General features: G+C 39.1%; 1 protein-coding gene and 1 non-coding gene across 7 annotated transcripts in view; one reads left to right on the forward strand and one right to left on the reverse strand.

Annotated features, from left to right (window-relative positions):
* The window catches only part of IFT88 (intraflagellar transport 88), a 152,116-nt gene that overhangs the window by 85,642 nt on the left and 39,537 nt on the right, over positions 1–26,937 (reverse strand). For 4 of the 6 annotated variants that reach the window (XM_066369216.1, XM_066369218.1, XM_066369220.1 and 1 more), the window contains 8 exons: positions 25,700–25,762; positions 11,914–11,970; positions 10,752–10,805; positions 9,607–9,670; positions 8,825–8,894; positions 3,530–3,620; positions 1,848–1,952; positions 258–360 (listed from right to left, as the gene is read on the reverse strand). In XM_066369216.1, the coding sequence (XP_066225313.1) occupies positions 258–360; positions 1,848–1,952; positions 3,530–3,620; positions 8,825–8,894; positions 9,607–9,670; positions 10,752–10,805; positions 11,914–11,970; positions 25,700–25,762 (607 nt within the window). The remainder of the gene's footprint in view (positions 1–257; positions 361–1,847; positions 1,953–3,529; positions 3,621–8,824; positions 8,895–9,606; positions 9,671–10,751; positions 10,806–11,913; positions 11,971–25,699; positions 25,763–26,937) is intronic. The other 2 variants (XM_066369219.1, XM_066369221.1) reach the window with 1 other exon arrangement.
* LOC136396480 (U6 spliceosomal RNA) lies at positions 14,550–14,655 on the forward strand. Its single transcript, XR_010749766.1, has one exon. It is a non-coding gene; the product is annotated as a U6 spliceosomal RNA (small nuclear RNA).

Here is a 26,937-nt window from a genome sequence, read left to right on the forward strand (position 1 = left end):
TGCCATAGCTCATTCTACTGGAGATGACAGAACAATTTTTGTTTACCATTAAGTAATATACCTCATACCAACTGCAGTTCCTCATTTGCATTTGTGTGGTTTTCCATATAAACAGTATTTTTAAGCAGGACACCTCTATGTAAATACAAATTTATTTTAAAACACAGGTAATTTCATTGTAAGAAACCATATGGTGAGGAAACATAAACACTACAAAAGAACTGTACTTAATAGACAAACTGACTATCAACACCTACCTGCACTGATAAACATCTTATTTTTCACTATAACTTGATACGTGTTTAGGGCCTCAGCATACATTTCATTAGCTGAATACTGACTGGCCAAGTTGAAAAGAACCTAAGGCAAAAAAACACATAATAACCATTTTAAACCCATTTTGTTTATAATCTGTCCAGAGATTAAAGTCATATAACAAAATTAGCTGCATATATTAAGATACCCAACCAATTAGGAAATGAAGTAGACAGAGAAAATATGGCATTCCAAATAAACCAGAACATTCAGATAGGTAAGGCTGACTTCTGGATTTCACCTTAATTTTCCATGTATTCTTTCTAATTTAGGTAGTATTTGCTATCCATTAATCTCAGGAAGACCTACAAAGAATAAGCATGTCTGGTTAATGTCACTGGTGGAAAAAAAAATAAGCAAGAGAGTGAACTAAATTCTCTCCATAAATATAAATTCATGTAGAATTTAAACTTCATGTAGAAACAGCTAAAAGCTTTATTTGATAGTAAGTCTCTATATGCAAAATTATAATTTGTTATTAATCTATAGTAAGTTATCTTGCTAGAGGTAAAAAAAATTGATCATTATAAATTGATCATGGAATTAAAAATATTAGCAATAAATAGTAAACATTGAAACCTTTGTATTGAGTTTCAAATGTCTTTTTTTCCATGTGTTTGGCATATGAAGACTTTTCCCACTGAAGATACATCTTTTTTTTTTTTTTTTGACAGAGATAGAGAGAGGGTCAGAGAGAGGGACAGATTGGGACAGACGGGAGAGGATGAGAAGCATCAATTCTTTGTTGTTGCTCCTTAGTTGTTCATTGATTGTTTTCTCATATGTGTCTTGACGGGGGAGAGGGACTACAGCAGAGCAAGTAACCCTTTGTTAAAGCCAGCGACCTTGGGCTTCAAGCCAGCGACCATGGGGTCAGGTCTATGATCCCACACTCAGGCCAGCGACCCTGCACTCAAGTTGGTGAGCTCAGGGTTTCAAACCTGAGTCCTCTGCATCCCAGGCTGATGCTCTATCCACTGCACCACCACTTGGGCAGGTGAAGATACATCCTTTTAAATAGCACTATCAACATCAAGAAACTGACTTTTCAGACTTAAAGAAATTTTGCTAGAAATTAGCTTTCATTTTAATTTTTTTTACTACCCTCACAAAACATTGTGTCATTTGCCTCATTTGAAGTTCTTGAAAATCACAGGCCAAAGAGTCCACATTAGAATCTCATTAAAGTAACCACACTGAGCATAAATAGTAGCAGTCTTCAAGAAACAGAGTCATTAGCTGGTGTGTGTGTGACCAATTACTAAGTTATTAAAAACAACTAATCAAAAAAAAAAAAAAGAAAGAAAAATAACAACTAATCAACAAATTAAATTAAAAAAAATCTTTGCACTGACTAAAGTGTCTCATGAACTCTCATTCAAAGAAAGATCACTATTAATCTAATTCTAGACATCCAAAGTTAAATAAGATTTAAAAAATAAAAGGAAACAAGAAATAAAAAAGAAAAAGGACTTCTGAAATCTACAAATCCTCGCCCAAGTAATTTCACTGGAAAGGTTTTTGATACTTACTGTGTAAGTTAAATCCAGATTGATGTTCTTTGCAGTTGTCACCTGCTCCCGTTGTCTCACCAGCATTCTCTCCTTTCTTCCTGCATCCTTCGCCTTTTCTAAGGACTGAAATCAAGTTTACACTCTGAGCATTTGCTACAAGCATCTGTGCATTTGGGAAACACCTGCACAAGGCTGGGCTGTCCACCCCTGGATGCCGGGGCCTGGCAGTACTGTGCCCACATACTTCCCTGACAACAAAAGAGCCCAGTCCATTTGTTTAAGCTGGAGCTTACCCTCATGCCAGAGTGTTTATTCTAGGAAGATGGGGTGCTCTGAGACAACAATACAGCAACTTCGCCCCAAGTCCAGTCTCCTCATCCCCATGCCTTCTACCTCTTTTAGGTTTGACTATGCCTTTGATTTTTTTTTTCTCTCAACTCCTAAATCTTTGGATATTTTAATTCCATCTTATGAGATAGGAATTTCGATGGATTTGTTTGGTTTCTGGGATGCTCAAAATCCAGACAAGTCACAGGATAACTGCTATTCAGTGTTACGTCAGATGCTTAGTTTGGCGCTCACATTCTACTTAGAATGCCAGGAACCTTCTATTTCCACTGCGAGCCTAACAACAGACAGATCAAGTCAATAAGAGTTCTCTGTTTTTTGTTTAGAACTAGGGAAAAAAAAAAAGCATCAGTTCTATGAGCAACAAAAGTAGTTTTTCATCCTGAAGAAGTCTTCCTAATGATATTCATTAATCTGATAACTAAAGGCACAGAAATTATATCTATATGGTATAACAATCAAATTAATGTAAACAAAAGCAAATTAGGGGAAAATATATAATAACTTAAAAAGAAGCATAGTACGATTCCCAACAAGCGAACCATGAGTTTGCAGTCTCCTTAAGAAAGAAGACGTGCCCTGGCCGGTTGGCTCAGCGGTAGAGCGTCGGCCTAGCGTGCGGAGGACCCGGGTTTGATTCCCGGCCAGGGCACACAGGAGAAGCGCCCATTTGCTTCTCCACCCCTCCGCCGCGCTTTCCCTCTCTGTCTCTCTCTTCCCCTCCCGCAGCCGAGGCTCCATTGGAGCAAAGATGGCCCGGGCGCTGGGGATGGCTCTGTGGCCTCTGCCCCAGGCACTAGAGTGGCTCTGGTCGCAACATGGCGACGCCCAGGATGGGCAGAGCATCGCCCCCTGGTGGGCAGAGCTTCGCCCCTGGTGGGCGTGCCAGGTGGATCCCGGTCGGGCGCATGCGGGAGTCTGTCTGACTGTCTCTCCCTGTTTCCAGCTTCAGAAAAATGAAAAAAAAAAAAAAAAGAAAGAAAGAAGACGTTAGAGCAGTGAGGTGCAAGTGAGGAAAGATGCCTCAGTCCTGTGGTGGGTGATAGCAGCTATGCCTTTCAGCAGCGGAGTCTTATGCAACAGGCTACCAGGGTGCAAAATTTAATCAACAAAGCATTAAAATTTTTTTTCCCCTACTGAAATGACCAATGTCAAAAATTATAAAATCGGCCAACTATTTGACATCAGAGCTTATGAAATAGAGTTACAAATGCAGGTTCTCAAAATAATTGCTTCTGTGAAAACTCTAAGTCCAGTTCAATAGTAAAACATATGTATGTGTGCCTATATAAGATTAGACACATACATGTAACACTTCATTCATCCTGAATCCTGTCAGTTTAAAAACTCACCAGTTTTAAGTCTCCACAACTGTTGGCAACACAGCTTTCTTCCACCAACTCACTTACTTTCTTCTCTAATTGTCTAATCTTTTCTTCTGGACTATTAAAGAAGAAAGCAATTAATCATTCAACCATTAATAATATGTACTAAAATTTAATTTAGTTTTAACATTTCCATTATAAATGCTTTTAAAAGTGAAAAACTGGTCATAGATAAGACAAATGTAAAAAGGGCATTAAAGAGCAAATATATTGAATAATTACATTACAGTAGGTCCCCAGTTACAAATACCCAGCCTATATAGTACTTGTACTGACAAACAGAGCACCACAAGGGCTATTGGTACTCAACTGCAGCTGGACATCAGTGAAAACTTGATGCCTATGGCAAAGAACTAATCATTAAAGACCTTATAAAACTAGAGCAGCAGATGACAGCACTTAGGGAAGAAAACAGGGACCTAGAAACTCCAGAACCGAAACAGTTTTCTGCAAAGAGTTAGCTGATCCTTTTTGTCTCATTGAAGCAGGAATGGCAAAGTTAGAGGAGCAAGATCCTGATACAGAGAGGTTCACCCGAGTTTACCCTACAGTTATCAAAGGCCTGAGATGCTACAGGGCCATTTCTGATGAGAGAAAGAAAGCTCTGTACAAACCTCCCTTGATGCCTACTTCATGAAACTGAGTCCAGCTTCAGAATCAAACCCTGACTCTAACACCATCCCACCCTCTCCAACAAGTCCATCATCTTCTGCCCCATCCAAGATTGTCTAACAGTATATTTGAAAAATGTTTAAGTATTTATATGCACAGAAAAGTAAAAATAAACACTACGTTAAGACAAACATCTAAGTTGCATTTAATAGGTAAATGTACCTGTTACAACTTACACACAAATGCAACTTAAGAACAAACCTACAGAACCTATCTCGTTCATAATCCAGGAACTACTTATATATAATTATTCATAGTAACAGTAAAAATAGCTAACATTTACTTAGCCTAAGGGTAATTTCACACTGAGCTACAGAGTTTACCCTGATCATGGCATTTAATCCTCATTATCAGATTTGATACAAGTACTATCATTATTCTTTGTACTGATAGGGAAACTGAGGCTTAGCAAGTTAAGTGCTATGCCTGAGATCACAAAGGTAGACATTTAGAGTGCCAGGACTTAAACCCAGGAAGGGAAGCCTAGGAGCCAGGCTACTATATTATCACCCCCAAGGGAAAGCAGGTCCTTTTTACAGATGAATGGCAAATGGAGACTTTGATATCTATTGGTTAGGAAAACTAAAGCCCCCCATAAGAGATATACTATAATAATTATTTACTACCAGATAGGTACTAAAGAGTTTTCTAACAAGGTGAGAAGTTTAAAAACCCTGACTCCATTAGTAGCAGACAGAGTACGTCAAATCAGTCACCCTTCAAAAGTGACATTAGGCCCTGCCGGTTGGCTCAGTGGTAGAGTGTCAGCCTGGCGTGCAGGGGTCCCGGGTTCGATTCCCGGCCGGGGCACACAGGAGGAGCACCCATCTGCTTCTCCACCCCTCCCCCTCTCCTTCCTCTCTGTCTTTCTCTTCCCCTCCCGCAGCGAGGCTCCATTGGAGCAAGGATGGCCCGGGCGCTGGGGATGGCTCCTTGGCCTCTGCCCCAGGCGCTAGAGTGGCTCTGGTCACAGCAGAGCGACACCCTGGAGGGGCAGAGCATTGCCCCCTGGTGGGCAGAGTGTCGCCCCCTGGTGGGCGTGCCAGGTGGATCTCAGTCGGGCGCATGCGGGAGTCTGTCTGACTGTCTCTCCCTGTTTCCAGCTTCAGAAAAATACAAAAAAAAAAAAAAAAAGTGACATTAGCCTGACCAGGCAGTGGCACGGTGGATAGAGCGTCAGACTGGGACGCAGAGGACCCAGGTTCAAAACTCCTGAGGGTGCTGGCTAGAGAGCAGGCTCACCAACTTGAGCAGGGGATCGCTGGCTTGAGCGTGGGATCATAGACATGACCTCATGGTAGCTGGTTTGAGCCCAAAGGTCACTCACTGACTTGAAGCCCAAGGTCGCTGGCTTGAGCAAAGGGTCACTCACTCTGCTGGAGCCCCCTGGTCAAGGCACATATGAGAAAACAATCAATGAACAACTAAGGTACTGCAACGAAGAACTGATGCTTCTCATCTCTCTCCCTTCCTGTCTGTCTGTCCCTATCTGTCTTTCTTGCTTAAAAAAAAAAGTGACAATTTCTTTTTGCTGCCTCTTTCTTTTCTTCCCTCCCTCCCTCCCTCCCTTTTTTTTTTAATTGAGAGGAAGGGAAAAAGAGAGACAGACTTCCGTATGTTCCCTGACCAGGATCCACCCAGCAACCCCCGTCAGGGGCCGAGGTTTGACTCAATCAATCCATCCTCAGCGCCCGGGGCTGATGCTCAAACCAGTCAAACCACTGGCTGCAAGAGGGGAAGACAGAGAGAAGGGGGACAGGGAGGAGGAGAGAAGCAGATGGTCACTTTTCATGTGTGCCCTGACCAGGGATAGAACCCAGGACGTCTGCATGCTAGGCAGACACTATTCACTGAGCCAAACAGCCAGGGCATTTGCTGCCACTTTCTTCCAGCAAAATACCGTAACACTCTGAACACACATCAGTGCCTAGATAAAATTTTACTATGAGTATATTGGAATGCATTGTATTTCTCTTAATCCTCCAGAAATGGGCTTTTTAAAAAGAATACAGGAATAAATTTAACAGCATAGCCTTATCTATAGAATCAGTTTCTTCAGTGGAACACGCCTACAAATTCCATCAGGTGGGATATAAATTTTATAAGTTTACAAAGATCTTCAAAATTTTAACTGAACAATGAACATAATAAAACAGTGTTTTCATAAAGGTTACAACAAAGTATAAAATTCTATTTTCTGGTTGTCTGAAATACTCTAATAAATGTTGCCAACAGTTTGTTATTATTAAGCCTAAAGTATCAATGTAAAATTAAAAGCAAAATTCTATGAAGACTCTCAAAGTAACTATCCTATCCCTATCGAATGCCAAAAAATTGGACTCTGCTGGACACCTAACCCACAGAAGAGCCTGCCACCCATCCTTCCTTGCACATAGAATCTGCACTTGTCAAGTCTCATTTTGTTGTGAAATGTTTGGTTCAGCCATAGGTGACACTTTTCTGCCAATGAGAAGACAAAACACGTATTCTTGGGTTGGAGGATCCTGGGAAAATTGTCTTTGCTTTTCAAAAGGGACTTAAGACTGGAACCTTCTGACTTCAGCTCAGCTTATCAATTCTCTTACTGACAATTCTGAATTCTCATGGCACTCTTGGCATCACAAGGATGGGAAGGCTATTGAGAAAAGACAAGGGAATCAGAAAAGCTGAACAAGGGCTGATACTACTGAGGAGTTAAAGTACCATTGATAGAACTGCCCTTCCTCCAGATGTCCTGTTAATAACATAATAAATGTTCGTCCTCGCAGGCTGGCTCAGTGGTAGAGCGTCAGCCCAGCATGTGGAACTCCCAGGTTCGATTCCCAGCCAGGCCACACAGGAGAAGTGCCCATCTGCTTCTCCACCCTTCCCCCTCTCTTTCCTCTCTATCTCTCTCTTTCCCTCCTGCAGCCAAGGCTCCACTGGAACAAAGTTGGCCTGGGGGCTGAGGACGACTCCATGGCCTCTGCCTCAGGTGCTAGAGTGGCTCCCACCCCAAGGAAGCAACACCCCAGATGGGCAGAGCATCGCCCCCTGGTAGGCATGCCGGGAGAATCCCGGTCAGGCACACACAGGGGTCTGTCTGACTGCCTCCCCGCTTCTAACTTTGGAAAAATACAAAACAAACAAACAAAACAAAACAAAATTATAAATGTTCTTAATTGTGTTTCTTTTTTTAAGAAAAATTTTTGATCGATTTCAGAGACAGAGGGAGATATAGATAGATAGATAGATAGATAGATAGATAGATAGATAGATAGATAGATGACAGATTGTTGTTCCACTTATTCATGTATTCATTGGTACTTTCTTGTATATGCCCCGACTGGGGATTGAACATGCAACCGTGGTGTATCAGGATGATGCTCTAACCAGCTGAGTTACCTGGCCAGGGCTGTGTGTGTGTTTCTAAGTGCCCTCTGTTGATAGCAGCTGAAACTAATGACATAATATTTAAATAAAATACTATACTTTTATTAGAAGACATGCTGTCATTAACTAGGATACAAAGTAAACTAGTTTTCTATAGAGGTTCCTTGTTAGTTGAAAAGAAAAATTATGTAATTTATACAATAGCCCAAATACTGGATTTAAAAATTACAATTTAATAATATCTACTATAAACAGTGTCATGATTAATAGCATGAGTTCTGGAAATAGCCTGGATTCAAATTCCAGTCTTGCCATTTGTTAGTGCTACCAAGTCAAGACCTCTGTGCTTTCTATTCGATATGAACTAATGACAATAACATCTCAGTCTTCATTTACATACAGCACCTACATAGTGCCCGGCACACTCAGTAAGTGTTTGCTTTCTGAAACTCTGTAAAATGTACACATCAATAGTACCTAAATACCAGCAAGTATATACAGTTGAATTTATACCATAGCTTTTTGGCTACTTTCTAACCACTAGTTAACTAAATTAACTCAATAAAAATTAAATTTCTTAATATTTATGTGACAAACCAACTTCTTTTATGTTCTATAATTCTTTTCTTGAAATATCCTTTTAAAATTAACATATCTTGTTACATTTACAACCTCATTTGGCCTTCAAGAGAATCAATATTGGGCTCCACAAAAATTAGATATATCGCCCTGGCTGGTTGGCTCAGTGGTAGAGCATCAGCCTGGCGTGCAGGAGTCCCGGGTTCGATTCCCAGCCAGGGCACACAGGAGAAGCGCCCATCTGCTTCTCCACCCCTCCCTCTCTCCTTCCTCTCTGTCTCTCTCTTCCTCTCCCGCAGCCAAGGCTTGAGCATCGCCCCCTGGTGGGCATGCCGGGTGGATCCCGGTCAGGTGCATGCGGGAGTCTGTCTGACTGCCTCCCCGTTTCCAGCTTCCGAAAAATGCAAAAAAAAAAAAAAAAAAATTAGATATATCTTCAAGTCAAATAACATTATAATAAAACTACACAGGACATACATGACTATATTTCTTAGGCTTGATTCTTTTGCTAATTTTATGAACGAGGGATGATGTTGTAATTGCTATTCTGCTGAAACAAACTTTTAAAATATTTAAGAATTATGTATTTGGAAAAAAATATAGAAGAACAATAAAACAACAGCATAAGGACTTACGTACCTATCTTCATTTCTGGCTTCCAAAGGAGGAACAGGGCCTCTTGCCTGACTAAGGGGTTCAAATGCAGAGCCTGAGACACAATTTTAGAGTTTATATTTAATCTGTGGCCCAGCATAATTGAATCAAATACATAATCCTACACAAATTATTTATTTATTTAGTAAATGGTTTGAATTCTTTATTTATTAAATAGGCAGGGCATTTATTATGTCTATATAAACCTTTTGTATATCGAGACATTGGTGAGACTTTTTAATGTACATAAAACTATATAAATAAAACGTGTGTGTCAACATATAAAAACAGAAATGAGATGCTCCCTCAGTATTTACTCCACCTTCACAGTAATTTATTCCTATTATGAACTCTAAATTACCAATCATGTAGGTAATTAACCTGGTACTGACTTTTAAATTATCCTTATTGGTATAATAAACATCAATTTTATCATAATTTTATTTTTAAATTATTATTTAAGTTAGCATATATTTAAATACTACTTTTACCTTTAATTTTTTAAAATTCAGCTCTAACTTATATTAAATACAACACAAATTTTTAATGTCCAATTCAGTACAATTTCACAAATTACCTGCTGGTGCAACTACCAACCCAATTGTACAGTATTCTCAATACCCCTTTCCTTTCTTACGGTACCTAATATGATGGTGCACCTTATAATCAATGGCATGTTAAAAATTATGGTAATAACATTTACACATACAAAAACAGTAAGAAATATTAAAAGATCTAAAAAGAAAAGTAGAGACAATATAACAAACCTCTCAAAGCTGCTCTGGTGAAGCCAGCTGCTTTCACTGCTGTCATAGGTCTAGTAACTCCATCCTTAAAAGAACAGGAATCATTTAAAAGTATTTACAATTCTGCAAATGACACATACCTTAATATTATCCCAATTTTTAATACTGGTTTTTAATTACTATCTGCGTATTCTGTGCTTCTGCTCCTTTATGTCAATCCTGTTTCTACTTTTGCTTTCCCCTATATATTTAGAATTCCTTGATCTAACTGGGCTTATTCTGTTTGAAAAGAAGAAAAAACTCATAAGTTTTTACATAGCACCTTATAGAGCAGGGGTCCCCAAACTTTTTACACAGGGGGCCAGTTCACTGTCCCTCAGACCATTGAGGGCCAGACTATAAAAAAAAAAACTATGAACAAATCCCCATGCACACTGCACATATCTTATTTTATATTTTAAAGTAAAAAAACAAAACGGGAACAAATACAATATTTAAAATAAATAACAAGTAAATTTAAATCAACAAACTGACCAGTATTTCAATGGGAACTATGGTCCTGCTTTTGGCTAATGAGATGGTCAATGTCCAGATCCATATTTGTTACTGCTAGCCCTAACAAGTGATAGGACGCGCTTCCGGAGCCGTGATGCATACGTCCCACGTCACTGGAAGTAGTACTGTACGTGAGTGACACCATACTTTACTCCTCTCACTGACCACCAATGAAAGAGGTGCCCCTTCTGGAAGTGTGGCGGGCCGGATAAATGGTCTCAGGGGGCCGCATGTGGCCCGCAGGCCGTAGTTTGGGGACCCCTGTTATAGAGCCTATTATCTGGCTACTCCCCTTCTTTTGGTTGGTATCCTCTATACCCGAGAGAAAGTACAGACATGGCTGTAAGTGACAGCACAACAAAAATGGGCCCCACAGTGCACCATACAAGCAAATCCTCTGTGTACACCCACTGCCTAGTGTGGTCTCATCTGAGACCTCAATAAGACCTGAGATTTTGCCACCAAAGATTTTAAGTCCAACCTCTAGTCCACACTTTAAAGAATCAAGGTCATTATATCAGTGACATCTTTAACATTTTAAAATAACATAATAAAGAAAATAAAACTTTGGTAATATTTTAAGTCACAAGAGAGGTCCCATGCAGAGATACCTGAATAGCCCCTGTCACTGGTCTTCCCATTGATGATGCCAGGGATGTCTTGGACTAGTAAATAGAAAACTTAAGTTAAAATAATTCCAAAGAAAAGCTACACTTAATTTTATAAACAAAGTTATACAAGTTTCATTCATAACTTTTTTCTTCATTCCATTGGTAAATGAATCTAAACATAATTTTTTCCATGTATCATCTGAGGACATAGGATCAAACAGTAAAACTCTAAAGTAGGCAGCAGCAAACTACAACTCTCAGCCTTTGTAAATCAAGTTTCCTTGGAACAGAGTCATGCCGGTCTGTGGCTGCTCCTGCACGAGGAATGCACACTGGGCACCTGCAAAAGAGATTGCCTGACCTGGAAAGCCTAAACCACCTGGCCCTTCACAAAAAAACAGTTGCTATCTCCTGTTCTAAACCATCACCAAAAATAAAATTTATAAGTAATACATGTGTCGGCTGATTAATAAAAGCATATTTCATATGACACACTGCTATATTATGTATAAGTCTACTTTCTTCATTCATATGAAGGGACAGCATGAAGGCCTGCCTGGACCTCTAATGACCTCTAAGAGATATTACCATAAGGACAGGGAAATGCTACCCTTCCTCATTTCTTGTGTGTCTCCATTCCTCTATTATGTCTTGTAAGCTACAACATCAACATTGGGCAACATTGAAAAGATTTACCTTTATGGATTTTTATATAGCATCTTTCCTCCAAAGATCTCAAATAAAAGGCCCAAATATATGCTTTTGAAATTTGTCTTAAAGTTTACTTTTAATGTATTAATCAGCGAGTTTCTTAATATTACAAACATCACTACATTTACATATCTGACTTGACATAAAATGTATGAATGAAATACAAATGAAACTGGTTATATTAAAAAATGAAAGGCAGTCAATCAATAAACACAAGGTTTACAAATAGAAAAAAATAGTAAAATATTTTCTGATATACTTGCAATCAAAATGACTACACTAGTCAAAGCTATTAATCAAATGAGACTTTTATAATGTTTATAACTATTCAAAATAGAAAATATCTCCAGGTCATGGACTGAAAGATAGCCAAAATTACTTAGAACTGCCTAAAGTGAACTTAGATATAAATTTTTATTTATCTTAATATTTTCATCCTAAGGAAACCTACCCCATATCCAGTAGCTACAGGTCTAGTAACTGCTGTGCTTGGTATTTTAGCAGTTATCTTGGGGAGGAAAAAAAACCATAGTTAATAGAATTCAGGTTAAGCTATATAATAGAAAACTGAAAAAAGAAGTGGGAAATATAGGCTCATCAGTAGAGAAATGTTTATATACTATTTAGAATAATTTCCTTTTAAATTATCCTACACAATCAGGAGCTCAGTAATTTTAGGTATTGAGAAGGAGACTCATTCTAGAATTCACTTTACAGGAGAAGGGAACTCTAGAATGACCTGAGGTGCCAATAGGAAAGGTCAGTTTTCATGGTTGCTTCCATTATTCACCATGCACACCTATCACTGACAGCCATTAGGGTTAAAAATTGATAGGTTTTGAAGTCAGAGAATCTGGGTTCAAATCTCAGCTCTCCCTCTACTAGCTGAATTTATTTAAACTCTTTGAATCTAAAGTTTCTCACCTTTGAAATAAGGATGTGAGGTATGCTGCTCACAAAACTGTAGTTGAAATAAAAGAGGACCATGTAGGCACAAGTGACCTAAGCATGACAGTTATTAAGAATATTTGTTTGAAATATTTGATTAAAACATCAATAGAGAAGTCCTACTTTTGGCTATGATAGACTACTGTTTTAAATAATATTGCTATTAAGAATTAAAAAGCTGGGGACAAAAATATTTTGTAAAATATCAGTTTGAATATATTAGAGAGCCATTAAGACAGTGAAGAGGCCCTGGCTGATTGGCTCAGTGGTATTCCATCGGCCTGGCATGTAGAAGTCCCAGGTTCAAGTCCCCACCAGGGCACATAGGAGAAGTGCCCCATCTGCTTCTCCACCTCTCCTCTTCTACTTTTTCTCTATCTGTCTCTTCCCCTCCAGCAGCCAAGGTTCCACTGGAGCAAAGTTGGCCCAGGCCCTGAGGATGGCTCTGCCTCTGGTGCTAGAATGGCTCTGGTTGCAATGGAGCAACACCCCAGATGGGCAGAGCATCGCCCCCTAGTGGGCTTGCTGAGTGGATCCCAGTAGGGCGCATGTGGGAGTCTGTCTCTCTGCCTCTCCACTTCTCACTTCAGAAAAATACAGGAAAAAAAAAAGACAGTGAAGAATTACAAGGTCTCCAGATAAGGGAAGGGGAAGGCAGGTGAGGCAAGCCTGCAATAGGGTCTGCTGTTCTACAGGCATCTGCTAGTTCCAAAGGAATGGCTGAGAAGCTGTATGTAGTTTTTTGTAGAATCAAAGGTCTGAGGAGATAAACAGTAGCGTTGGGGCCTGCCAAAGTAGTTGCCCTTCCTTGTAAGCCTCCCAGCTGTAGACTGTGACTTCACAAAGCTAAGACTGAAAAGTAGGTTGGAGGTATACCAGGCCTCATAAGGACTGAAGTCCAATTCAGGATCATCTCAAACTCAACTGGATTAAAGTGATCCAGGATTCTACACTTGATCTTAGCCAAAAGGTAAATAGTGACGGAAGGAGACTTGTTTTGGGGTGGTGAATACACAATACAATATACAAATAATATATTCTAGAATTGTACACCCAAAACCTATATGATTTTATGAACCAATGTCACCCCAATACATTCTTTTTCTTTTCAATTTAGTGAGAGGCAGGGAGGCAGGGAGGCACAGAGACAGACTCCCACATGCACCCCAACCAGATCCACCCAACAAGCCCCCTACAGGGCGATGCTCTGTTCATCTGGGGCCACTGCTCCATTGCTCAGCAACTGAGCTATATTCAGGTCCTGAGGTGAGGCCATGTAGCCAGCCTCAGCACCTGGGGCCAACTTGTTCGAATTGAGTCATGGCTGCAGGAGAGGGGTGGTGGAGAGGCAGATGGTCGCTTCTCTGTGCCCCGACCAGGAATCGAACCCTGGACTTCCACACACCGGGAAGATGCTCTACACAGCTGAGCCTACCTCAACAAATTCAATTTTTAAAAAAATCACACACACACAAAAAAGTGATCCAGGATTCCTAGTGCCCCTAGTGACATAAGCACGAGTAAATTCTCCTCTCTAGCAAAGAATAAGATCACCCAGGGCTGTGTTAGCCAATAAAACTTTTTCTGCAGTGACAGAAACATTCCCTCTCTGCCCTATCTTATGAAATAGCCACTAGCCACACATGACTGCTGACATTTGAAACCTGGTGGGTGTAACAAGGATCTGAATTTTAAAATTTTATTTAATTTTAAATAATTTAAATGTAAACAGCCACATGTGGCTAGTGGCTAGTGGCTATTATATTGGACAACACAGACATATAGCTTTAAATTATCTCTAACATTTTTCATTCACAATGTCTGGCATTCAATTAAAAACAACCAGACATATAGGAGGCAAGACTACCTAACCAAAAATGAAGAAAACAAAAGACTGAGAGGAAACCCGGAGGTGATATATACAGTGAAAATATCTAATGACACTGTAACATAACTATGCTTAATATGTTAAATGAACTAAAAGACAAGATTGATCATTTCAACAGAGAATGGGAAGGAAGTATAACAAAAAAATGAAAATTCTAGAACTGAAAAATAGCTGAAAATAATGTAAAATTCTAGCATTTTCCAGGAAGCAGTAAGATATTAATTTATACTAGACTTTAATAAATTAAAGATGTGCTCATTTTGGCAGCACATGTACTAAAATTGGAATGATAAGAGAAGATTAGCATGGCCCCTGCACAAGGATGATACACAAATTTGTGAAACATTACAAAAAATAATAAGTTAAAGATGAGTCTTATAATCTTTAGGAAAACACTAAAAGAATGGATAAAGATGTAAAAACTCACAAGATAACACTGGGGGTCATAGAATAATAAAAAAACAAACAAAAGAAGGCAAGAAAAAAATGAAATAAAAGAGGCAGAAAATTGAATAAACAAAAAGTAAGAAAATAAATTTTAGCCAAGCCAGTAATGTAAATAGACTAAATACTTCACTAAAATAATAAGATTATCAGACTATTTAAAAAGCAAAACTCAATTACTTGCTGTTAATAAGAAACATGTCTTAAATATATGAACATGAAGAAGTTGGATTTTAAAGATTGGGAAAGACATCATGTAAATACTGGACAAAAGAGAGCTGGTATAGCTGTATCAATATACCAATATCTGAAAAAGTAGACAAACAGCATTACTAGAGATAGAGAGATATTTCATAACAATAAAAGGTTCAATTTACTACAAATATAACATTTATAAATATTTTTTGCCTCAAATATATAAAGCAAAAAACTAAAAGGAGAAATATATCCACAATCATAATGTAAAAATTGACCACAGAGCAGTTAATAGCCCCCTCTCCCAATTCAGTAAAAATATAAGACCCTTAAACATTAAAAAAACTTGACCTAACTGACAGATAACCAATCTCAGAAAAAACTCAAAAAGATTGGGTCTCAGGACTTTTTTCTATGAGAACAAACTGCAAGAAAGAGATTTCTTTTTTGGACAGGATTACTACTTCTTTTAACTACTTTCAAATAACTAATTTTTTTTAAGCATCATCCTATCTCTTCAGACAGAGTGGGTCCTATCCATCTCTTCCTTTATTCACCTTACACCCTCACCTGTCATAAATTTCCTCCCATATTTCAAGGTCAGTTTAACTGTACATACCCTTTAACATTCAATAGTAAATTTTTCCTAACCAATCTTTTCTGATTGTCCCAGTGACAAACAACCTTTCTTTATGTACCCATAACAACTTACACTCTTTCTTACAGAACTTTCTATACTTCACTATTTCATGTAGTACCAACATTGTTTGTTTTCTTCTTTTTTTTTAAAGTGAGAGGAGGGGAGGTAGTGAGGCAGACTCCCATATATGCCTTAATGGGGATCTACCTGACAACCCCATCTAGGTCTGATGCTCAAGTACTGAGATATTTTTAGTGCCTGAGGCTATTGTGCTCCAAAAGAACTATCCTCAGTGCCTGGGGCTATGCTAGAACCAATCAAGCCACTGGCTATGGGAGGGGAAATGGAAGAAAAAGGGGAGAGAAAGGGCAAAAGAAGCAGATAGTCATTTCTCCTGTGTGCCCTGACTGGGGATTGAACCCAGGACGTCAATATGCTGGGCTGACGCTCTATCCACTGAGCTACCCTCCAGGGCCCTTGTTTGTTTTCAACTATAAAAGAAGCTTGGCATATTCCATGTACTGTACAAGTCAGATGTCTATGCTTTGCATGACACACAAAAATTTTAATACTGAAAAAAATAAATGTAGCAATTTATGTACTGGTAGAATTCTATTAATAAAGGTTCATTAATCCAAGGGAGGAGTAATTTGTAAATTAAGGGGCAAAGTTTTCAAAGATCAATATTCATGTAATTTTAAAAATTAGAAAGGCAAATATTTTTTAAACAATGAATGATTTAGGTAAACCTAAACCAAGGCTTACATAAATAATATTTATATTCTTAAATGCATAAAAAATTCTTTGATCTAAAATACAACTATGAAACATTGCTGAAAGAAATTAAAGAAAACACAAACAAATGAAAAGACATCCCATGTTCATGAACCAGAAAACTTAATATTGTTAAGATGTCTATACTACCAAAAGGAATATATAGATTCAGTCCAATTCCTACCAAAATCCCAATGCCAGTTCTTGAAAAAAGTAGAAAATTTCATCCTAAAATTAAATTAGAATCTCAAGGGACCCTGAATTGCCAAAAACAATTTTAAAAAAGAAAAGCAAAGTTGGGGAATTCATACTTCCTGATTTCAAAAGAGATTACAAAGCTACAGTAACAAAAATAGTGTGGCAGTGGCATAAAAACAGGAAAACAGACCGATGAATCAGAATAAAGAGCCCAGAAAAAATTCTTGTGTATATGGTCAAATGATCTTCAACAAGTGTGCCAAGACCACATAATGAGGACAGGTCAGTCTTTCCAACAAGTGACGGTAGAAAAACTGGATTATCTACATGTGAAAGAATCAAGTTAGATCCTTATCTTACACCACAGAGAAAAGTTAACACTAAGTGGATAAAAGGTCTAAACATAAGACCTAAAACTAAGACTTCTAGAAGAAAACATTAAAAAAAAGTTTAATGACATTGGACTTAGCAAGAATTTATTGAATCTGATACCAAAAGCACAAGCAACAGAAGCAAAGTAGACAAATAGAATTACATAAAACCAAAAATTTTGTGCATCAAAGAACACAACACATTGAAAAGACAACCTACAGAATGGCATAATATATACTGCTCACAAAAAATAGGCTATCTTTCAAAATGAAGTGGTAAAATATCCCCTAATTTTTGTGAGCTGTATGTATGCAAATCATGTATCTGATAAGGAGTTTATATCCAGAATATATACAGAATTCCTAGAAAACAGAAAATGGGGATGGAGTAGGTAGACATTACAACTCCAACCTCCCAAAACCAAAGTGGATTACAAGTTAACTTAGGCACAATTATCTTGAAAAACCAACTTTAGACTAAACTAAGAGGAATCTATAACTAAGCATCACTGAAGAAATCACAATGAACTGGTAGGAAGGGTGGAGATGCGGAAAGGGCTGCCCCGCTCCCAGGAGCTAGAGGCAGCCTGGAAGATTTCTCATGGCAGGGTGGGTTGCCTGGAGAGTTGTGGGTTCTCAGCCCCAGGACCAAAACCCTAGCCTGGAGCCCCAGAGACTAGAGGAGGCATATGAACAGTATTTAGCTGAAATAAGAGCCGGGTTACTATTTGCGGGAGGGAGACAGAACTCTCAGACCCAGGCTTCATCTTAAAGGGACCATGCAGAAAACCTCGTTCACAGCCACTTACCTGGGGCTCCGGAAGCGGGAAGCACTGAGAGGACTGGAGTTACAAGGGGCACAGGGAGAGACTGAGGGGGACAGCCACCCTGACCCCTGTACTGGGTCACTCCACAAACCTAAAGTGACTATTTTTCCTGGGGGAATCAAGCCAGCAAAGTGAAGCAATTACCCCGACCACCAGAGGCTCTCCTGCTCCAGTCAGTGCAAAGAGACACTTAGAAGCAGGGGGTGAATCAGGGACACAGGTTTTGAGGGCTGAAGTCTGGCCTATACCACCCCCTCAAACTGCTGAATACCCTCCGAAGAGTGGAAGGGCTTGGCTGTGGCGGTAGCCAAGGTGCCTGGCCCACATGGCAGCAGGGAGCAGAGCCCAGCAAAGACAGCTCACACAGCAGTGGTGGGGGGCGGAGCTTGGTAAGGTCAGAATTCCCCCATGCCCACTGGCAGCCCAGACTGAGGCCTGCAAGCCCGCACACCAGTAGTGTTGGTGCCTGAGTGCCCGAGGAGGGGGCAGCAGCAGGCGGCTGGTGGAAGACCACACCTCAGGAATAGAGATGTGACACACTCTGGCCAAGAGTAGATAAAAGCCAGCCTAGGAGTGCAGCTGATATTTATAACGGCATCAGGGCCCAGCAGAGGCAGCCACAAATTCTGGATCGCCTGTAGTTCCAAGAAGGTTGCTAAGAGTCTGTCATAAGCAGTGACCCCCACTGGTCTGTGCGAGGTTCCAGCCAGGGAAAGCCAGGGCTGGCACATCTAGCGGCCAGATACGAACAGCATCAGCTCAGGACTTAACTCTAGTTAGAGTGGAATCATAAGGAAAAGCTCCTCACACCTGACCCAGCTAAAGCATAAAAAATGCTGACACAAATAGCAAAAAGAGCAGTAGCAGCAGACAAGTAGTCCACAGCAGATTATAAACAACAGCTTAGACCAACCGAAGATCTAGAAACAACACAACTGAAAGCTGGAGGCAAACAACACCAACCCTATACTCAGCTAGCTACACAAACAACACATCCAAAAAAGCAGTCTATACAGAGACAAAATGGGAAGACAGAGAAATGTAATTAAAATTAATCATCAAGAGAAAAGCCCAGAAAAAGAACTGAATAAAATGGAAATAACCAAGATACCAGATGCAGAGTTTAGAATAATGATTGTTAGGATGCTCAAGGATCTTAGTGCAACAATAGATGGACATAATGAACACCTAAACAAAGAGATAACAAGCATCGAAAAGGACATTGAAATCATTAAAAAGAATCAGACAGAAATGACAAACACATCAGAAACAAAGACTACACTAGAAGGAATTAAAAGCAGGCTGGATGAAGCAGAGGACTGAATCAGTGATTTAGAGGACAAGATAAGCGACAGCATGGAAGCAGAACAGCAAAAGAGAAAGAGGATCAAAGTCTGAGGAAACTCTAAGAGAGCTCTGTGACAACATGAAGAAAACAACATCCACATAATAGGGATTCCTGAAGAAGAGAGAGAACAAGGGAGAGAGAACCTGATTGAAGAAATCATTGCTGAAAACTTCCCAAAAATGACGCAGGAAAAAGTTCAAGAAGCACAGAGAATCCCATTAAAGAGCAACCCAGAGACCTATACCAAGCACATCATAATTAAAACACCAAAGCTAAGAGATAAAGAAAGAATACTAAAAGCTGCAAGAGAAAAGCAGTCAATCACTTACAAAGGAGCCTCCATAAGGATGACATCCGACTTTTCAACAGAAACACTTAAGGCCAGAAGGGAATGGCAAGAAATATTCAAAGTAAAGCAGAACAACAGCCTATAACCAAGACTTCTTTATCCAGTAAGGCTACTGTTTAAAATTGAAGGAGAAATAAAAAAGCTTCCCAGACAAAAAAACAAAAACAAAAACAAAACTCAAGAAATTCATTACAACCAAATCAATGCTGCAAAAAATGTTAAGGGGCTGTTGTAAACAGAACAAAGATAAAAATATATATAGTAAAAGAAGAATGTAGATTTAAGAATAAAATGGCAATAAAAAACTACATATCAATAATAACCTTAAATGTAAAAGAAGTAAATGCTCCAATCAAAAGACAGGGTAGCTGCATGGATAAGAAAACAGGACCTGTACATATGCTGTCTACAAGAGACCACCTCAAAACAAAAGATACACATAGACTGAAAGAAAGGGATGGAAAAAGATATTTCATGCAAATGGAAATGAAAAACAAAAGCTGGAATAGCAATACTTATATCTGACAAAACAGACTTTAAAACAAAGGCTATAGTAAGGGATAAAGAAGGTCACTACATAATGATAAAGGGAGCCATCCAACAGGAAGATATAACCATTATAAATATCTATGCACCTAATAGAGGAGCACCTAAATATATAAAGCAGATTTTGATGGACATAAAGGGCAAGATCAACAGCAATGCCATAAGAGAAGGGCATTTCAATACTCCACTAACATCACTGGATAGATACTCAAGAAAGAAAATTAACAAAGAAACAGCAGCCTTAAAAGACACACTAGATCAGGAGTTGGGAACCTATGGCTCATGAGCCAGGTGTGGCTCTTTTGACGGCTGCAACTGGCTTGCAGACAAATCTTTAATAAAAAAATAATAACGTTAAAAATATAAAACATTCTCATGTATTACAATCCATTCATTTCCTACCGCTCATGTTTATGGTTGCAGGTGGCTGGAGCCAATCAAGCTGTCCTCCTGGACAACACCGAATTTTTATTGGATAATAAGTAATGTACACAGGTCATTGTATGGCTTTCATGGAATTACTTTTTAAAATATGTGGCATTGGCCCTGGCTGGTTGGCTTGGTGGTAGAGCGTCGGCCTGGAGTGCAGAAGTCCCGGGTTCAATTCCCGGCCAGGGCACATAGGAGAGGCACCCATCTGCTTCTCCACCCCTCCCCCTCTCCTTCCTCTCTGTCTCTCTCTTCCCCCCCTGCAGCCAAGGCTCCATTGGAGCAAAAGATGGCCCGGGTGCTGGGGATGGCTCCTTGGCCCCTGCCCCAGGCGCTAGAGTGGCTCTGGTCGTGACAGAGCGATGCCCTGGATGGGCAGAGCATCACCCCCTGGTGGGCATGCCAGGTGGATCCCGGTCGGGCGCATGCAGGAGTCTGTCTGACTGCCTCCCAGTTTCCAGCTTCAGAAAAATACAAAAAAAAAATAATATATATATATATGTGGTGTTCATGCCTCTCTCAGCCAAAAAGGTTCCCGACCCCTGCACTAGATCAACTGGATTTAATAGATATCTTCAGAACCTTTCACCCTAAAGCAGCAGAATATGCATTCTTTTCAAGTGCTCATGGTACATTCTCTGGGATAGACCCACATGTTAGAACACAAAATGAGTCTCAATAAATTTAAGAAGCCTGAAATCATATCAAGCATCTTCTCTGATCACAATGGCATGTAACTAGAAATCAACTACAATAGAAAAACTGAAAAATACTCAAACACTTGGAAACTAAATAGCATGTTATTAAATAATGAATGGGTTAACAATGAGATCAAGGAAGAAATAAAAAATTTCCTTGAAACAAATGAAAATGAACATACAACAACTCAAAATTTATGGGACACAGCAAAAGCAGTCCTGAGAGGGAAGTTCATAGTATTACAGGCATATCTTAAGAAGCAAAAAAAGCTCAAATAAACAACTTAACCCTCCATCTAAAAGAACTAAAAAAGAAAAGCAAGTAAAACCCAGAGGAAGTAGAAGGAAGAAAATAATAAAGATCAGAGCAAAAATAAATGACATAGAAGCTAAAAAAACAATACAGAGGATCAATGAAACAAAAAGCTGGTTCTTTCAAAAGGCAATCAAGATCAATGAACCTTTAACCAGACTCACCTAGAAAAAAACGAGAGAGGACTCAAATAAATAAAATTAGAAATAAGAGTGGAGAATTAACAACTGACACAGCAGAAACACAAAGGATTGTAAGAAAATACTATGAAGAACTGTATGCCCCAAAATTAGACAACCTAGGTGAAATGGACAAATGCCTTGAAACATAGAATCTTTCAAACATAAATCTGGAAAAATCAGAAAACCTAAACAGACTGACTACAACAAATGAGCAAAACAGTAATCAAAAAACTCTCAACAAACAAAAGCCCTGGGCCAGATGGCTTCACAGGCGAATTCCACCAAACATTCAAAGAAGAACTAACTCCTATCCTTCTCAAGCTATTTCAAAAAATTCAAGAGGAGGGAAGACTTCCAAGCTTCTTATGAGGGGAGCATAATTCTGATTCCAAAACCAGGCAAAGACAATACAAAGAAAGAAAATTATAGGCCAATATCCCTGATGAATTTAGATGCTAAAATTCTCAACAAAATATTAGAGCAAATTGGATCCAGAAATACATGAAAAACATCATATACCATGATCAAGTGGGATTTATTCTGGGGAGACATAGCGGGTACAATATTCATAAATCAATCAATGTTATTCATCATATAAACAAAAGGAAGGAGAAAAACCACCTGATAATATCAATAGATGCAGAAAAAGCACTTGATAAAATCCAGCACCCATTTATGATCAAAACTCTCAGCAAAGTGGAAATACAGGGAACATACCTCAACATGATAAAGGCCATCTATGACAGTCTCACAGCCAATATCACACTCAATGGGTAAAAGTTAAAAGCAATCCCCTTAAGATCAGTAACAAGTCAGGGGTGTCCACTTTCACCACTCTTATTCAACTTAGTTCTGGAAGTCCTAGCCACAGCAATCAGACAAGAATTAGAAATAAAAGGCATCCAAATTGGAAAAGAAGAAGTAAAAATATCATTATTTGCTTATGATATGATACTGTACATAGAAAACCCTAAAGTCACAGTCAAAAAACTACTGGACCTGATAAATGAATTCAGCAAGGTGCAGGATATAAAATTAATACTCAGAAATCAGAGGCATTTTTATACACCAACAATAAACTGTCTGAAAGAGAAATTAAAAAAAATAAAGTACCTAGGAGTAAATTTAACCAAGGAAACTAAAGACTTGTACTCGGAAAATTATAAAACATTGATAAAAGAAATCAAGGCCCTGGCCGGTTGGCTCAGCGGTAGAGCATCGGCCTGGCGTGCAGAAGTCCCGGGTTCGATTCCCAGCCAGGGCACACAGGAGAGGCACCCATTTGCTTCTCCACCCCTCCCCCTCTCCGTCTCTCTTTCCCCTCCTGCAGCTGAGGCTCCACTGGAGCAAAGATGGCCTGGTCACTGGGGATGGCTCCTCGGCCTCTGCCCCAGGCACTAGAGTGGCTCTGGTTGCAACAGAGCGACGCCCTGGAGGGGCAGAGCATCGCCCCCTGGTGGGCAGAGCGTCGCCCCCTGGTGGGCGTGCCGGGTGGGTCCCCGTCGGGCGCATGCGGGAGTCTGTCTGACTGCCTCCCCATTTCCAGCTTCGGAAAAATGAGAAAAAAAAAAAAAAAAAAAAAAAAGAAGAAGAAATCAAGGAAGATACAAACAAGTGGATGCATATACCGTGTTCATGGATAGGAAGAATAAACATCATTAAAATGTCTATATTACCCAAAGCAATTTATAAATTCAATGCAATTTCTATTAAAATACCAATGACATACTTCAAAGATATAGAACAAATATTTTAAAAATTTATATGGAACCAAAATAGAACACGAATAGCCTCAGTAATCTTGAAAAAGAATAAAGTGGGTGGTATCACAGTTCCTGATATACTACAAGTCCATTGTACTCAAAAAAGCTTGGTACTGGCATAAGAACAGGCATATAGATCAATGAAACAGAACAGAGAACCCAGAAATAAACCCACACCTTTATGGACAACTGATATTTGACAAAGGTGGTAAGAGCCTACAATGGAGTAAAAACAGTCATCTCTTTAACAAATGGTGTTGGGAAAATTGGACAGCTACCTAAAAAAAAAATGAAACTAGACCACCAACTTACACCATTCATAAAAATAAACTCAAAATGGATAAAAGACTTAAATGTAAGTTGTGAAACCGTAAGCAATATATTTGCTGATTTATCTCCACAGGCAATAAAATAAAGGACAGGATGAACAAATGGGACTATATCAAACTAAAAAGCTTTGCACAGCTAAAGACAATATGAACAAAATAAAAAGACAAACCACACAATGGGAGAATGTATTTGACAATACCTCTGATAAGGGGTTAATAACCAAAATTTATAAAGAACTTGTAAAATGCAACACCAGAAAGATAAACAATCCAATCAAAAATGGGCAAAAGAAATGAACAGACACTTCTCCAAAGAGGACATACAGATGGCCAATAGGCAGATGAAAAAATGTTCAACATCACTAATCATTAGAGAAATACAAATTAAAACCACAATGAGATATCACCTCACACCAGTCAGAATGGCACCGATTACCAAAACAACACAGAATAAGTGCTGGTGAGGATGTGGAGAAAAGGGAACCCTCCTGCACTGCTGGTGGGAATGCAGACTGGTGCAATCACTGTGGAAAACAATATGGAGATTCCTCAAAAAATTCAAAACAGAACTGCCTTTTGACCCAGCCATCCCACTTTTAAGAATACATCCTAAGAATACCAAATCACTGATTCAAAAGAAGAAATGCACCCCCATGTTTATGGCAGCATTGTTTACAACAGCCAAGATCTAGAAACAGCCCAATGTCCGTCAGTGGACGAGTGGATTAAAAAGCAGTGGTACACACACACAATGGAATACTACGTGGCCATGAAAAAGAAGGAAATCTTACCTTTGGGGACAGCATGGATGGACCTGGAAACTATTACACTAAGTGAAATAAGCCAGGCAGAGAAAGAAAAATATATGACCTCACTCATTTGAGGAGTCCAATGAACAATGTGAACTGAGGAACGGAATAGAGACAGAGGTAGGTAGGATCAAAGGGACCAGAGGAAAAGTGGTCAGAGGGAAAAGGGATGAGAGGATGGGATCAGAGAAGGGAAAGAGATTGGTGAAATTATATATATATAAAACAGCATTATAGAGAGAGGAAAGTAAATCCTGGAGGGAAGGGGGGAGAGCATTTGGAGGAGGGGGACAAAGGGATGTTGACGGGAACATGGGGGTGGAGGGATGTATTCGGTGGGACAATTGAATTTCTGTCAACACAATAAATTAAAATCAATAAAAAAATTCCTAGAACACAAGCACAAAAAATCAAATAATATATTTTAAAAATGGGCAAACAAATCAAATAGATATTTCTTCAAAGATGATATACAAATGGCCAAGCATCTGAAAAAATAGTCAACATCACTAATCATCTGAGAAATGCAAATCAAAACCACAATGAGAATACCTCATACCTATTAAAATTGCTACTCTCAAAAAAAAAAAAAAAAAAGGAAATAACACTTGTTGACAAGGATGTAGAGAAACTGGAGCCTTTGGGCATTGTTACTGGGATTGTAAAATGGTGCATCAACTATGGAAAACAGCAAGAAAGTTCCTCAAAAAATTAAAAAGAGAACTACCATGTGACCTGGCAATTCCACTTCAGGGTCTTTATCCACAGGATTAAAAACAGCGACTCAAAATGCTATGTGCACAGCCACATTCACAGCAGCATTATTCACAACAGCTAACAAATGAAAGCACCCAAGTGTCCACAGAACAAAATGTGGTATATCCACATAATGGGCTATTACTCAGTCTTAAAAAGGAAGGAAATCCTTTCACGTGCTTTCACATGGGTGAAACTTGAGGATATTATACTAAGTGGAATAAGCCAGTCACAAAAAGACAAATACAGTATGATTTCACATATATGATGTATCTAAAGTAGTCAATTTATAGAGACAGAAAGTAGAAGAGAGAGTTTCACAACAATGAGAATGAATATATTTAACATTAACTGAACTATACATTTAAAAATTGTTAAGAAGGTAAATTCTGTTATATGTTTTTTTACCATAATAAAAAAATTTACTTACTGAAGGTCTTCTGCCATAACTGGTTCTCACAGCTTGTTGAAAAGCTGTGTCATTCTCTAATTCCTAAAATGAAAAGGAAATGTAATGTTCAACATGAAGTGAGAATTAAAAAAAAAAAAAGTTGAACCTGTTCTGTTTGGTATTCATGATTCCCTCTAATTCATCTTACTCCATCTGTTGATATCTAGGTAGGGGCTCATAAACTCCTGTCTTCAAATCTCCCTCCTTCACACTGCCCAAAATATTAAGGTTCCTTCCTCTACTAGGAAAGAGGAATGCTGATAATGTTGTTCAGTAGTAAGGACACTTTATTTGTAACTGTTTACATGGGCAACATCACTATGCCTGGTTAAAGATCAAGTACAGGAGGATATGGCCTTTGTTCTGTTTCTTTCCTCCAAGTAGCTTGAGCAGTAGGAACGGAGAATTGTATCTCTTTCTTTCTCTTTCTCTCTCCCTCCTCTCTCTTCTTTCATATGTGGCACCATGATTTAGACTAGCCCAGCCTGAGAAAGCCTTGGGATAGAAAAGGAAATATTCTCCCTAAGCAATGGGACAAATACTTCCTCTTGTTCCATTTTCATTTGCCCAAATGAAAATGACTTCATCTCCCTGGAGCAGTGAAGTCTGAGATTCACACTAGCACTAGCATGGCAAATGGAGGGCTCCCTGTAGTCCAGCCTACAAGGTTATTGGGAACCAGAACTTCAGCTGAAATACAATATTATACTTTGCTGATTCCTGACTGGTACTCATATTCTCCTTCAGGAAATTTGGGGAAAGGAACATCTGTTAAGGGCAAAATAAAAATGTTCTTGGGTTTCCTGGACAAAATGCCATTTTTAGACTCCCCAAAGGACTCAGTTTTACCAACTAACAATCTTCTAATCAGCCTTTACTTCCTACTCCTTCACCAACACACACTCTGGCTCTAATCCGTTATACACAGCATACATGCAATTCTCAGGGGAGCTTCTGATTTATTCTAATCTACAGTAGTCCCCCTTTCCGTTCCTTTGCTTTCCACTGTTTCAGTTACCCAAAGTCGACCATGGCCGGGAAACATGAATTATCCCTTTGTCCAGGGTATCTATGCTGTATATGCTCCCTGCCCACTAGTCATTTATGAGCCATTTAAACTATCAGATAGGTTATCAGACTGACTGTTGAGGTATCTAAGTGCCTGTGTCCAGGTAACACTTATTTTACTTACTAATTCTCATTTACCTCTCTTCATG

This window comes from Saccopteryx leptura, chromosome 2 (assembly GCF_036850995.1).
Source record: "Saccopteryx leptura isolate mSacLep1 chromosome 2, mSacLep1_pri_phased_curated, whole genome shotgun sequence".
Classification (NCBI taxonomy): domain Eukaryota; kingdom Metazoa; phylum Chordata; class Mammalia; order Chiroptera; family Emballonuridae; genus Saccopteryx; species Saccopteryx leptura.